The following is a 15,520-nucleotide window of genomic DNA, read 5'->3' as shown; positions in this document are numbered from 1 at the left end:
ATTCTTTTATTATTTAATCAAATATTAGGTGCTTGTTCGTTGTCATAAAAATACATGTACATATTTTTTTTATATTTAGCATTTTAATTATTTATATTTATAAGGTAGACAAATATGTTGCTAAGATCAAATATCATTATGAACGCAAACGTCAAAGGCATTGACAAATGTCACTATCTACTTTGTTTTTTGTTGTGTCATGAAATTCTCACCTAATAATGCCAATAGATATAATTATATCAGTGTTCTTTTTCTTAATGCAATTTTAAAATAAAAATATCGTAATTTAGTCGCAAATATGAGTAAATCGTCAGAGTTTGAATCGCAAATAACGCACCTTTCTTTGTTGAGTCCGGAAGAAAACGAAACTGGCGTATCTGCGCTTTTGTCTAAATTCTTCAAGTTCGGTAGAAATTCTCCTGCACCGGAAACCGATGCAGCTCAACCCGCACCGACGGAAACCACAAATTTAAATAATCATAATGATACGACACAAGATGACATTGAGAACGCAGATATGAGCACAACGTCTCAATATTCAGAGGATTACAGCGAAGGACGCAGTCTTCAAAAGGTGTTGAAAAGAATCAGCAGCTTAGTTGCGTTAAAGACAACGGTAAGTCTCGAATGTTAGTTGTTAATTTTCACTTTTTTTACGTTTTTGTTTATTTTACAGAGCGGAACGAGGTATGCCGACACAGAGCAAGCTAGGTATTGGATGCCCGATAACGTGTCGAGGGAGTGCTACGAGTGTGGCGCTCGTTTCAGTGCCTTTCGTCGCCGACATCACTGTAGAATTTGCGGTCAAATATTCTGCGCTCACTGTTGCTCTCACCGCGTTCCCGGTCATGTATGCGGTTGCGCCGGTGGACTCAGAGTCTGTACATATTGTTGCCGAATAGTATTAGGATGCTTGCAATCCGTAGATAACGGCACTGTACTCTCTGACGATTTAAAAGCACTCCAGGAAAATTTAAAAGTACGTCATTTGTGATTTATTTCTTTATTGAGTGTTTAATTTTAATTCGATTATAGGAAAAACTAGCTAAAGATAATTTAGCCGGCTTGGATCAAGGCTTTCTGTTAGGCGGCGGAGGTGAAATTATCAAAGACTCCTCGAGCGATGTCGCCAGTGAATTGGGTCTCGCTCGTAACGTATCAGTCCAAGATACTTTTAGACATCTTTGTCTTTCACTGCCATTGCAACAGCATAGGTACATATAGTCTATTTATTTTTAACAGTCAGTGTACAAAAACAGCGCCAGTCGGTCGCCCTGAGGGGCAGTACCGGTATGTGGAAATGCACATGGTGGTATTGGGTTTTTATTCTTGTAGTATGGATGAAAGGATTATCGTATAGCCCCTTCAACTATTTTATAAATATATATGTTTTATTTATTAAACATGGGTAATTTTTAATTTTATTTATTATTGAAATTATTTCTGTTTTATTTGTTTTTAATTCATCTGTGCGTATTTGTTTTTGTGCATTGACTCTTAAGTGTAGATTTATTATTAAAAATATTTACAGTATAAATATTGCTAAAATATAATTTCAGATATCGATTGGTCAGATATCCTAGCGTTTGGCGTGGCGGTGATATTTTACAATGGCTCACAGAACACGGTAACATACAAACGAGGTATGTAATACTATAATACCATTCGTATATTCAATCTTTTTCCTATATTTAATATGTAAAATACATATTAATATTTCATAGAATTCAAGCCAGCGATCTATGCATGTATCTAATCAGAGAAGGATTGATGGAATGCGTGACAGAACACGAGGCATTCACTGACTATGCTCTCTACCGTCCTATTAATCTACCAGTGTTATCTGCTGCTGAAAATGGTATTTTTATAATGTATTATTATTCATTTAAACATGAAACATAAAAACCAGATCGTCATAACTGACATTGAACAGATCAACAAAACATCAGAGAGTAACGATTTTTGTCCACTAAAGAAGTTGTAGTAGCTGTAACGAAATATTTTGCAGACCAGGACAAAGCAATTGAATAGGCTCGGATAATTGCATAACAGCATTGATACTTGAAAGGATGTTTAAAAAAATACTATAAATCTACCTTTGTACTAAATAAAATACTACAGTTATTCTCATGAGTAATACTTGATTGTGCGGATTTTAAATTGTATGTCGACACATCACAAAAAATCAGTAAAATTTTTGAATAAAAACAGCCTTATAAATATGGGACGTATGGCAACCCTATGTATATACAACAATACGGTTAAGGTTAACAACGTTAACTAATTCTGACCTGACACCCAGGATGGTTCTTCGCCTTCTTAAAGAATCTCCTACACCTCATCCTGTACTACACCATACTTCATTCTGATATTCAACTGTCAGGTCTGTTGTCCAGTAGTGGTTTTGACAGATTCATTCAAGCTGTTTTTTTGTCTATGAATGTAAAACAAAATAAAGCTTCTGGTTTATTGTCTTTTTTATAGCATCATATATCCTGTGAAGTACTATTCTCTTCGCTGATATAATAAATGCTCTTTACTGAGATTCCAATATACATATATGAAGCAATTAACTGACTCATTCAAAAATATACTCATTTATTTTTATGTTTGCAAGATACTGTTCTTATTAAATTAAAACCACCATGAATGTGTGTTTTTTGGTAAAGTTATATTTTCACTAGTTAAGTTCAAATACATTTTCACCAGTCCATATATATTTCTACTAGCGAAAATATAATTTAACTGATTGGCGCTAATATGCTGCTCTAAAATGTCTATGAAGCTCAATTTGACAGTTGCGAAACATTCATTTGCTGTTCAAACCCAAACCTAACCTAATAAAAGTTTTAAAACTAATTATATATAAAGAATGTACGAAAACATTTTTCTGTTTAAGTCTGTTTAATGTATGTGCATTTGCCAAGTTTTACCATAGAAATTAGTTTCTTTGGCACATCTAATTCATCCATGGCAGCAAATAATTCTATATATACATAAATATGTTTCTCAATATTAAATTCCGTATTTAGTAATGTTGTATTAGTATTAAAAATTAACAGATCTCTTTATTTATTATCATGACAGATCAGCCTCCAATGACCGGAAGCACGTCTTCTTATTGTTTGAATCTTAATTTAGCAGAAAATTCTGCACATTTAGTTCGTGGACAAAGAAATGGTAGTATATATTATTTTTATTCAAATTGTATTGAAAATATTAAAATGCAAATATTTCAGGAGATAATAATGAAGAATTACAAGGAGATAACGATAACCATATTCCTCTACAATCTGAAAGTAATCGTTCAATATTTGTGTTATATTTATATCATTAATTAAATAGAATGTTTGATGCATTTTTAATAATTTAGCAGCTGATGATAGTAAATCTTGTTGTGAGAGCGTTGTAGCAGCTGGTGCAGAGCACCTTAGATTATTATTAGTTCAAGGACTAGCTCGAGCCGGTTTGAGCTTATTATGGGCTCCGATCCTGTTGCCGCTGTGTCAGCAAGTTGCCAATATGATAACACCAGGTATATGTGTATTGTATAATAGATTTAATGCAAGTATAAAATGTTCACTAATTTTATTATATTTATAGACGTTAACTGTCCGGAATGGGATATTCGTAAATGCGTTCGCGTAAAGCGAGTAGCTGGAGGCACTATGCAAGAATCAAGAGCTATAGGTGGTGTAGTTTTTTCTAAAAACGTGGCTCACAAAGGCATGGCTAAGAATCTCGTATCTCCGCGTTTGTTACTGTTGCGCGTTTCGTTAGTTTATCAACGCGTTGAAAGTAAGTTAACGTCTCTGGAGCCCATCATAATGCAAGAGAAGGAGTATCTTAAGAATAGCTGCGCGCGAGTCTTGGCTATGGAGCCAGACGTAGTGATCGTTCAAGGAAGCATTTCTCGGATAGCTCAAGATGAACTGAGGAATCACGGTAAAGTTTTAGTCATCGGAGTGCGTGGACCGACTCTCCAGCGACTATCACGCGTAACGCATGGAGATATCCTCACTAGTATTGACGCTCGGGTCGGAACTCCTCGTCTTGGTACTTGTAAAGGCTTTTATCTGCTAAATTGTAAGTTTATTTTTTGTTAATTATATCGATTTTACAACACTGCGACTGAATTTAGTTTATTTATAGATGAAAGTAAGACTTTGATGGTGTTCGAAGGCTACGAAAAAGACTTGAAGGGGTGTAGTATTATATTGAGAGGTGGTTCTATGGAAGAATTAGCCAAAGTGAAGAGAGTCACCAGTTTAGTTTTGTTGGCTGCTTATAATTGGCGGTTAGAGACTTCTTTGCTAGCCGATATGGCTGCCACTCTTCCGATCTCTAGTGCTCCACTGATGTTCATTGATAACTCACTAGAGAATTCGCCCGAAAAGGAAATTATAGAAGACATGTTAGATGATGACAATAAGAAATCTTCGAATGAAGATAATAAGTTGATCTTAAAAGAGAAAGAAATTCATAAGAACGACAACATAAAAGAATCCAAATTGTATTTATACCACTCAAACAGCAATCTAATATTTAAAATATTAAATTATAATTTTGTATTACAGATCTATAGCTGTCGTAGATCCTCTGACTTCTGATTCATTTTTTAAGTCGATTCTTAGTTCGAAAAAGATCGAAAGTGAAAAAGTTTTGAGTTCAGGAATAGCGGTAGACGATTTCAGTGATCCTCTTCGTTCCCGACAAATGTCGATAGACGATGACGTATTCTTACCGCAAGACGTGTCATATAGATGTAATAATTCCACTCAAGTTTTCGACATACACAGTGATACTTTAAGAAATCGGTATAAAACATATTTATTATTTAAAAATATCAATCGCTAATCTGAATATTTTTTTCTATATAGATGGAGCGCTGATGAAGTAGTACTTTCAATGTCACCGCACGTGAGAATCTGCGTACCTCATTTAGAAAGCGATATCGGTAAACGTTGCCTTCTCAGGCAATACTTTTGCACGCCGTTATTTCCGCCTCCCCCAGTAATCGCCCCATCTACTCCAAGATTGGCAAATAAATTCAGAAAACAAAGCATCAAAACTACATCCAAAGATCTAAATTTATTGGTATGTTATATCTTAATAATTTTAGGATCTATATAAATTAATATGAATGAACTATTGTAGAAACCTCATCCGTTCATTGATCGAGCTTTAGTACAAGGGGCTGAGAACGCTGAAGTGCGTAAATTATTAGCTCATTATAGATCCATTGGCGGGCAATTAACATGCGGTAATTTTTATTATCTTGCTATTAAATATTAAGTGAATTATTATTACAGTTTTATCATTTTCAGGTGATTTTTCCAACAAACAAGATTTTGCTAAAGTGTCTGAAGCTAACATAGCTTCCGATGTGTTAAAATCTGATACACCGCCAGATCCATTAGATCCGGATCATCATCAACGAATGTATTTGCTGTTTTATAGTTACAGTAAAGGATCACCGAACGTGCCAGACTTTTGTATTAATCCATCGTAAGATTTTACAAATATTTACATAATACACCCGTTCTTAGATTTACGCGTTTTTCATAATTAGCAAAATCACACGTATGCATTTGTGTATGAATTAACCAATTGGGAGTGCCATTTCACGAAATTGAATGCAGCACTGTGTGGCGACTCTGCACTTATTATATTTTTCAAAGATTAAAAAAGTTAAAAGTATGCATTTTATTTCAGGATTGTAAGGATGGACATGTACGGCAATAACGATCTATCGCTAGGACAGTTCTTGGAACGGCATTGTTTCGCTCAACAATACACCTGTCCTTCTCAAACTTGCCAAATACCTCTAATGCAACATGTTCGAAAGTAAGTTTTACAGATGATCTTTAAAGTGAATTATTCTAATGATTTTACTTTTTCAGTTTTGTACATGGTGATGGATGTATAACAGTGACATGTGTGGCCGTCGAGAACAGTTCAACGTTGAATGGTTCCCAATTACTGGTTGATGATGAAGGAAAACAGGTTCGGAAGATGGTAATTGTTTTATTTATAGGATGAGATTATATTTTACATTAAATTTACAGAACGTTATGTGGTGGTGCCGTTGCATGCAATGCGGAGAACGAGGCGGTGGGGGCGGAAGCTCATGTTTAAGACCGAACTCTCTAGCTTTATCTTTAGCAAAGTATCTAGAGTTGAGATTGAATGCACCGAGATACATCAGAAGTCGCTCTTGTCAGCATTCCCTTCATCAGCATTACGCTCACTATTTCGCTTGCGGTAACGTTACAGCTTGTTTCAGGTATTATAATAAATATTTTATTAATATATATACAGCCTTGGCCATAATAATGGTGCACCCCAATAAATGTGTTATATCTTAAAAAATCGTGAAAATACAAATAAAAAACCGATTAAGGATGTTTAAAGTATTTATTTTTAATATTTATTAGGCACACCCGTAGCTTTAATTACAGTTACAACCCTTTTTGCATATTGTCAACTAACGACTTGTAGGTGGACTGAGCTAATTTTCTCCATTCCATCTGCAATTTTTCTCGCAGTTCAATTTTGGATTTGCAATTAATTGTATTGGGCAACCTTTCCTATCAATTTTGTCCATAAATGCTCTATAAGATTTAGGTCTGGTCACTATGGAAGAAATTCTAAAAGCGTCAAAGCCTTTGACGCAAACCAACCCCTGCTTTTTAGCGAAGAATGGTATCGAGCGTTTTCTTCCTGAAATCCGATGATAGCGGGGTCTGTTTTAGGAAATATTTTCCAGTAGGAATCCATTAAAGTGGACTCCAATATTGAAATATAAATATCACTATTCATATTCATATTTGACTCTTCGACGCACATGTACTACACCAGGGGTCCTAAAAACTTAAAAAATGTTTAAAAAGGTACGATTATTTTAAAAAACTATTGTTTTAAATTTTTTATAATAAATCAGTTTTTTTATATTAACCAATTTTAGTTTAAAATTACCTTAAAGTTGGATTTATCGGATAAAATGACTTCTGCCTAATCTTCAGATGTGCAATCACGGCGTTTTTGGGCCCATTCTAATCTTCGAGTTTTATTTATTTCTGAAAGCCACGGTTTGTGTCGGGCTTTATAACCTCTGAATCCCACATCATTGAGCCTTCTTCTCACCTCGAAAAAATGGATGACCCTCTGCCTGCAGAAACTTCAGCAGCCAGATTTAAAGACGATTTTCGATAATTTTTAAGGGACTTGCGAACCTACAGTCGATCTTCCTGGACAGTTGTTTTTCGTTTTCTTCCAATTATTGGCTTTGCTTTGTAAGAACCACATCAATTAAACCGTTTCAAAGCATTTTGGATAGCGTGCCGTGAACAATTAATATGTTTACTAATTTCCGATATATTCAGTCAATAATATGCGAATGCAATCAAATTATATTCGCTCTTTTAGCTTAACTTAAGTCGCGTTTTTTTTGTTATTTTTTAATGTATTTAATACAAAAAGAATTATAACAAATAAAGGCCGAAATCACACAACTAAACATAACGGTCACTTAAACGAGACTGAACAATTAGACCGGCAATCAGTTTTTAAAATTCAAGTGAGCAATTAAAAACGACAAATTCCTTCGTATAGTTCTCCGAATTACAGTTAAAACTACCTGCTAAAATATTTCGGTCAGACTGCGCTTGTAAAGAGTCACACACCATTTTAAGGGGTGCCCCATTAGTATGGCCTATGGATAGAGGCATGCACTGCATGCCTCTATCTCTCATTCGCTCTAGATACTTAACACGCGAGCGATCGAGAGGGAATGTATTTCACCGACCGGCACTGATATATATATATATATACATATATACACATATATATTATAAATAATATTTTTGAACACATACAGATATAAGAAGATTAAATCGTGGGATATTTGCCTACCGCCGCCGAGTGTTGCAACTCATTACAACACTCGTCAAATAAGAGACTGTCTCATCAATCAAGTCAACGATCTGATATTGAAAGGTCATGAAACTTTCAGCAGTTTTGGTGAGAATGAACACGAGAAGGAACAAACGTTCTTCAAACAACACACCGAAAAGATTCAATTAGATCTGACGTCGTCGAGTTTACAAGAGCAAGCAAATAAAGCTGGTAATTTTTAATGTAAATGTCGAATCCTGTAACACAATTACTTCTGTTTATGTTTATTTAATTCTAGGAATCGTTCGTTCTTTATGGGCCATATCTGATGCTTTGGTGATTGGAGAAAAGATACTCCAAGACTCGATGGAAAAGTATACAGAGAAGCATACTAAAGAAAAGTTCAGCTCTAAAATTACAGTAGAAAATATCGGTTGGTAAATTAATGAAAAATATTATTGTATCAGTGTATATTATTATTTCCTATTTTTTTTTATAGTTGATGGTAAGGTTGAAGCTGACGATAGTTCTCATATGGATGTCAGCTTTTCTGAATCAGTTAATGGTAAGATTTTTTTTATTACATAGCTATATTTTTTGACACAAAAGAGCTTTTATATATATAAAATTACATGTATATTGCATATTTAACCCTTTCGATACTACTGACATCAGCTGTTTTACAAGTGTTTTATTAGATTTAGGGAGTCATATTAAAAAAATAATATAAAGAAATATAGTGCCATTTTTGGTGAAAAGATAAAAAATTTGATATTAGATTTAGGTTTTATATATTTTTATTTTTGTCATGGCGCTTCCATACAAACTTTGCGCATCAGTGTTACCATATGTGAAAAAACTCCGCCAAATTTTTTATCATTTTACCTCAGCCAGTATGCGTTTTTCCTTTGTCGTGACTTTATTTTTGTTTGCAGTGTATATTTTTGTAAATACATTTTCAGTAGTGACTTTTTATATTTTTGTAATTACTTTTTCTAAATATGGAAGGCAGTTTTAAAAGTTGACAGATTGATATAAGAGGATAAAAAGATAATTTCTCTAAAAATGCACGCTTCATTATCACTTATTTTTTAACTTAGTACCCAAAATATATTGATATATTTATTTAAAAGGATAACTAGGCCTACGGCAAAAGGATAACTACGCCTTTAAAATAAATAATTGATTTTGAATTTAGTCATCTATGGTGTGTAAAATGTGACAGCAGTTTTAGATGAAATTGGAGATAAACAATCACCAACGATAAAAAAAATATTATAAAAAATATTAAGCAAATCAATTCACTATATGGCAGCACCGAGCAAAAAACAAATCGCCTAATTATCAGTTAAATATTATGGGTAGACATTTTTAATGCCTAATAAAGTAACATAGAAAGGGTTAAATAACTGAAAACCTAATTTTGCATCCTAGATTATAATTATGGATTTTTTTAAATGTTTTAGTACAACAAAGAGTATTTTTATTGCAAAATGATTACATTTTTATTATTTTATATTTGCATAAAAAGTACTAAATTTTACCAAAAAATGTATAAAAAACGATTGCAAAAAATAGACAATATTATTACAATACAAAAAAATATTACATAGTAGGAAAAGGTTTTTGAGGTGAGAATTCACAAAATACAAATTTCCAAGTTAACTCGGACATGACCGGGAAGGGGTTAATGCATTTTTGCACATTGAATCAAATTATCTTATCGTTGTAGAAATAAATCTAGTTGTTATTAATTATTCATTTACATATTTCAGAGAATAAGTCATTCCATTCAAATTCATTGGATTTGGAAAATATTGGTAATTATTTTATATTATTATTAAAAAATAGTATGTAAAATATCAAAATAAAAATCTTACAATACTGATTAAATATTTTAAAAAAATGATTAATCAATAAATTTAAAAATAAATGTTTTTATACATTTTTATAGTAAGCGAAGAAGATGAGGAAAAGGGAGAAAGAAGAGGATTGCGGACTATATTATCTCAGTTATTAAATAGTTCACAGCCAGCTCACCAGGTAGTTTTAATAATTATATCTGTCTATATATATAGTATATAAATATATTATTATTAAAATATTAAACTTATTTAGAACGGAGTCGTGTTATGTGGAGGCATAGTACCAGTTGTTGTGAGAGCTAATGAAATCAGCTCCTTGATTGCAGCAGCATTAGCGTCTCCTCAGTATCATCAGCAATTACACCAACAATCGGCTCAATCTAAAGGGTAAATTAATACATAATAATAAGGTATTTGGAATGTTTTAAATATTTTTATGTATGGTTGTAGATACTGTACTGATGACGAACGAGAAATTGGTAGTTCTCGCGAGAAGCTAGAAACTGACGGTAAATCTAAGAACTCCAAAAGCTACGAACATATTGATATTCAGCTGCAAGATGGATTGTTTTGCTCTATTTATTGTCCAAAGCAGTTTTTAAAATTGCGCGCTTTACTTTTGTGCTCTTTACAATCGAATCCAAACATAACTAATGATTTTGAGTTAAAGATTAATGAATCGAATACAGAAGCATCTAATCATATGAGCGATAAAGAAAACGATGGCGAACCATCGAAACAAACCTTGTTGTTAGAACGAGACGTCATCAATAGCGTTGAAGCTTCTCCAATTATGTCTTCGAAGAGAATATCGGAAGACAAAAGTAGAAAAGCAGGAAAAGACAATCAAGCGAAGTTGAATAGTAATATAGAAATCGGCGAGATCGAAGAAGCGTTCATCAGATCTTTATCGAGGTGTGTGCCTTGGGCTGCTAGAGGTGGAAAGTCAGGCTCTACGTTTTGCAAGACTAAAGGTTAGTATTTGTGAATGATCATAACATGTGATAAAGCAATATTTAATTATTTTTTTTGTAGACGATAGATTCATCTTGAAAGAAATGTCTAAATTGGAGCTACAACTCTTCGGTGAATTCGCTCCTCATTATTTCAACTATATACAATCTTGCTATCAAAATAATTTACCGACATTATTAGGTATTTTACCAATATCTCAAAAAGCAGTAGTTCTCAACCTGTTACACATACCACTATAATATATTTTTTTACAAAATATTTTGTTGAATTCGTGAATTAATAATTCTGGTTTTCTACGGATTTTAAATGAAGACATTGTTTTATTTCATTTACTTATACAGTTCTTCATTTTTCACTATGGAATCAGTTAAAAAAATTGAGAAACAGTAATAAAATACGGTACATAGGGTCCTTATCTTTCAGAATACATTCACCACGGATGGAGATAGGTCATCTGTTCTTAACTGCTGGTTTTATGGATTTGCTATAATTTATGTATATACTAGTAGTTAAGTCAATTACTTTTTCTTATCTGTCCCTATCTACAGCTTAAGATGCGTGATCTGTTCATACGGAGTCAAAAGATACTACTCTTCTTGCAAGTTATTATTTAATGTATATGTAATTCTAGTAAATACTAATATATTCATTTAATAATTATTAAAATAAATAATTAATTTTTATTTATTTGTCTAGAATTGATTTCTTGTTTGTCAATTAATTAAATAGATTAAATTATATGACATGATTGTTGTATTTAATAATTATTAAATATATTAATTTAATAATTTAAATGTACAGGCGACCCCCCCCCCCCACTATAGCATAGAGATTGGGACTTCGTTATAGGAATACTACGTTATAGGGGACTAGCCACCCATACAAAATTTGAGGTTAGGTTCTTTGAATTTTATTTTGTGAATTTAACGAAACCAGCAAATCCAAGTTTTTTTCCATTTTTATTAAATTATCTAGTATTTAGTTTTTAAACAAGAGCTCGTTCCATATTTTCTTATTGCGACATGTGTGCGAAGAATGTCGTTGATTTTGCGAATTCCAAGGGAGTCAAACGCAAGTTTTTTGAGTTATTTTTTAAAATGCGTAAGCCTACAATAAATAAATAATAAAAAGTAAATATACATTATCTATAGATAATAAAAAGTAGATATAAAGAAAATACAATAAAATTTAAAAACATAAAGTATTGAATTCTAAATCAAAGAAATCGACGTTCACGGGGATTATTATATATACAAGGGTTTTGCATTTAAATTTTAAAATAAAAAATTAGCTAAGTTTGAAAAATTTACGTATTATTTTAAATGCACTAAAATTTGAACATTGGATAAAAAGTGTCTTATATCATATATCTAAATATATATTATGATTCAATACTTTTTAAGATTTGTAGTAGATATTTATTACATAATTAAATAGTTTTGTTATAAAATATTATGCTTCCTCCACACTCTCTGGAAGTAGGCCATGGTTGGGCAAGGATGGAAAATATAATGTGTTAATTCAGGGCTACTTCGGTCGAGCTCGGGTCTGCCCGCTCTAATGTCTCGGCGACCTCGACCATATTCGGTAGACCTTTGGTTCGGTAACTTCCAGAGAGTGTAGAGGAAGCATTAGAATGTTTGAGACCAACTTGAAAAATGTATACATAATGCATTAAAAAACGTGTACATTGCTTTGCTTGATCATAATTTTTTCCATAGCTATACAAAAAGAAATATTTTCTTACTGTATTGTGATAAATATCCCTGGAATGATATAGCGTAGAAGCGTTTCGCCCGTCACAGAATACATTTAGTGAAGTCAAGGGACAAACAGTAACAAAAACTACGCTATAGGACGGACTACCGCGTACGCTATAGGGAGATTTACTGTAATTAAATCTGAAAAATAATTTTCAGAATTGAGGCAAACTCGAACTGGGGATCATAAAGTTAAAATCTTAATAAAAACAACCTATATTTTTATAAATAAATGAATAGCAAATAGTAGCCTTTGAAGTTTTTAACAGGTGGTACAGAAATTAAAAAGGTTGAGAACTTCTGCCATGATGGATTTAATATTAATATTTTCTTTGTTTAATTACCTTATTATTTATTCGCTTTAATAGCTCGTATAGTTGGAGTGTATCGAGTTGGCGGAGTTGAAGGCATCGGAGGTGGAGTTTTAGTCATCGAGAACTTATGGCATGGGCGTACTGAATTGACTCGAAGGTTTGACCTGAAAGGAGCTCAAAGAAACCGTCTCGCTGAGCAAGGAAGTCCCGATGTAGTACTCCTAGATGAAAATTTACTCAATCGTAAGTCAGATTTGATATTGTATAATATGGAATTCTTTTCTATAAATTTCTCTGGCGTTTGGATCTTTTCCACTACCGCATTCGCACATCCCCTACTAAGCATACCCCACTCTTTAGAAAAGGCTTGTACAGCAGCAGACTGAAGTCTCAAAAGGGAATGGGGATAACCTTCATATGGAAAGACTGTTACAAGTTTCAAAGTAAGAACAAGATTACCCTCTTCTTGGTTCTGAAAGACTCGCTATCTCAACTGAGACCAGTAATCCATTTCTCAGTCGAAATCGTGGCCGCACCTTTCAGCGTGCTAGAGCTAAAGACAAGACTGCAGTTTACAACACACAGGGAGGCACGGAGAATTCTGATCAGCCATAGTGAAGTCTGGTGATTCCATGCAGCTAGTGGATTCTACTAATAAATGTCGAATCTTAGTAGACTAGATTTTTTTTAAATTTACCCACGACCCAATTTTCTGTTGTTTAATTAATAAGATAACTTGTATAAAAATGTTTTTTAATATAATATTATAATAATTATAGTGAGATGGGAGAGTCCAATATTCGTACAATCTCATTCAGCCGGCGTTCTATGGGCTGCTGTGGAGCAAGATACTTCATTTTTGACATCACATCGGATAATGGACTATTCTTTATTGGTTGGCTTGGACGAAGAAAGACAAGAGTTGGTTTTAGGCATAATAGGTAATAATCATGTTGTATTATATTATTGTTGCTTACTAATATTGTGTGTTATTTTATAGATTATATCCGCACATTCACATGGGATAAGAAATTGGAGCATATAGTTAAAAAAGGTTTGGGTTCAGGTTTGCCAACGATAGTCCAACCTGAACATTATAAATCAAGATTTTGCGTAGCGATGAAGAAGTACTTCTTGCAAAGTCCGAATCAATGGGAGCAGTTAGATAGAGGTTTGATCTGTGATGCTGATAGTTGACGATAGATTTAAGTTATTGAGCAATATAGAATATGTTATTATTTTTTTTATTATGTAAGTAATGCAATATTATCAATGTACAACATTAGCAATCATACAAAAAACTTTGTTATAATCTAAATTTTTGTGATACCACGGGTAAAATGTGATTGGGAATATTTATTTATTATTTTAAATGTTTATTAGATTTTATATTGTAAAGGTTGATGCATATGAAATAGTGCAATACGATAGTAGTCTAATTTTTGTAGTTGTTTTCAAGTATAAAGAACAAACCAGGCTATTAATTTCAATTAGATAGATAATAAATATATATAGTGATTTAATTTAAATTTGTAAGCAAATTATGCATTCCGATTTTGGCCAGATATTTATTTTATATATGTATTTTTTTCAAAGGATTTTACACTATCTTAGTTGAAAATAGTTTATATTAACCATTTATTAATTTATTCAATGATTTAACTGCACTTTTTTGCCACAATGAATAACTCGATTTATATGAAAAATTACATGTGTGTTTTTAAATATCATTGATTAGGTTATGAAGTAGATTTTTTAAACTAGTAATTCATTTTTTGCTTGTAGTCATACTTTTATTTATTATAGTCGATTGTATCAACAATAAAAAATATTTTTATTATAATAGTCTGCTGTAAAAAAACTTGAAGCTATACATTGTTAAAAAAATAATCTTATAAAAAATCCCATTTAAATTTTTACTAGTTGATTTTAAAATAAAACGACTATTACTAAAAAAAATTATAAATACTAAGCAAAAATAAACGAAATCATCTTTTCATAAAAAGACAATATTTTTGACATGTGAAAAGGTCATAATTATTATCTCAAGCTTAAAAGTCAACTAAAATTAATTAAATATACACTACCTATGTATCATGATACTACATCACAATCAATGATAATTTTTTTTTGTCAAAGCCGATTTTTAAAAACCATAAGTTTTATCAAAAATAAGACCAGCCGTAAGCTGCAAACATGTAAAACGAGTTATCTTATATTTGTTACAAAAATCTATGCCGTGTTGTCTAAACATAAGGATCATATATATTTTCTATTGAATTTTCTAATTTCTTTACTTACACAGACCAATTGTTTACAACAAAAGTTAGTTAAAGTATTTTAATAAATAAATTGATATTTTATTTATTTGTTATTTTTTTAATTATATTATTATGCAATATGTAAATAACTGTTACACACAGTTTATATTAAGTTTAAATCGATATTTCAAATAATGTATGAACAATAAAATAAATACTGATTATTTATTAGCGTATTGTTTTAATTTATTAAGTATGCAGCGTGTGTGTATTTATTTATAGTTTTTATTAAAAAAATCATACAATAAAATTGATTATGTACAATATTCCAGCACTATAAATAATGTGAAAATATATATATTATATACGAACGAGGTGGTATCTAAAAATTTCCGGAATACATCCAAAATAGATTAAATGAGATGCGAAGATTGCTACAGCAGCTCTTG

The 15,520-nt window shown here is 32.0% G+C and overlaps 1 protein-coding gene across 4 annotated transcripts; it reads left to right on the top strand.

Annotated features, from left to right (window-relative positions):
- The first annotated feature begins 128 nt into the window (after positions 1 to 128).
- Positions 129 to 15,302, top strand: fab1 (1-phosphatidylinositol 3-phosphate 5-kinase fab1). 4 transcript variants are annotated; one of them, XM_088196489.1, is made up of 28 exons: positions 129 to 598; positions 677 to 979; positions 1,036 to 1,214; positions 1,560 to 1,643; positions 1,725 to 1,858; positions 3,088 to 3,180; positions 3,240 to 3,299; positions 3,377 to 3,535; positions 3,604 to 4,086; positions 4,153 to 4,513; positions 4,578 to 4,817; positions 4,881 to 5,097; positions 5,158 to 5,263; positions 5,328 to 5,508; positions 5,716 to 5,847; positions 5,904 to 6,006; positions 6,069 to 6,286; positions 7,880 to 8,127; positions 8,195 to 8,329; positions 8,396 to 8,461; positions 9,672 to 9,716; positions 9,851 to 9,939; positions 10,015 to 10,148; positions 10,212 to 10,735; positions 10,797 to 10,916; positions 12,865 to 13,053; positions 13,590 to 13,751; positions 13,811 to 15,302. In XM_088196489.1, the coding sequence occupies exons 1-28, from the start codon at positions 299 to 301 to the stop codon at positions 14,005 to 14,007; spliced, it is 5,262 nt and encodes a 1,753-aa protein (XP_088052615.1). In that variant the 5' UTR covers positions 129 to 298; the 3' UTR covers positions 14,008 to 15,302. The 4 variants fall into 4 exon arrangements, with proteins under 4 accessions (XP_088052615.1, XP_088052606.1, XP_088052597.1 ...); XM_088196480.1 differs by having other exon boundaries at positions 3,374 to 3,535; XM_088196471.1 differs by having other exon boundaries at positions 129 to 616.
- The last annotated feature ends 218 nt before the right edge of the window (positions 15,303 to 15,520 follow it).

Source organism: Plectrocnemia conspersa, unplaced genomic scaffold, assembly GCF_051122295.1.
Source record: "Plectrocnemia conspersa isolate PC_06_02 unplaced genomic scaffold, ASM5112229v1 ptg000001l, whole genome shotgun sequence".
NCBI classification, from domain to species: Eukaryota; Metazoa; Arthropoda; class Insecta; order Trichoptera; family Polycentropodidae; genus Plectrocnemia; species Plectrocnemia conspersa.
This window is presented reverse-complemented; position numbering and strand designations above follow the sequence as displayed.

Coding starts and splice junctions, on each gene's coding strand:
- fab1 (XM_088196462.1), top strand. CDS start 299: ATGAGTAAATCGTCAGAGTTTGAATCGCAAATAACGCACCTTTCTTTG. Junction 4,514..4,577: donor AACATAAAAGAATCCAAATT/GTATTTATACCA, acceptor TTTGTATTACAG/ATCTATAGCTGTCGTAGATC. Junction 8,330..8,395: donor AATTACAGTAGAAAATATCG/GTTGGTAAATTA, acceptor TTTTTTTTATAG/TTGATGGTAAGGTTGAAGCT.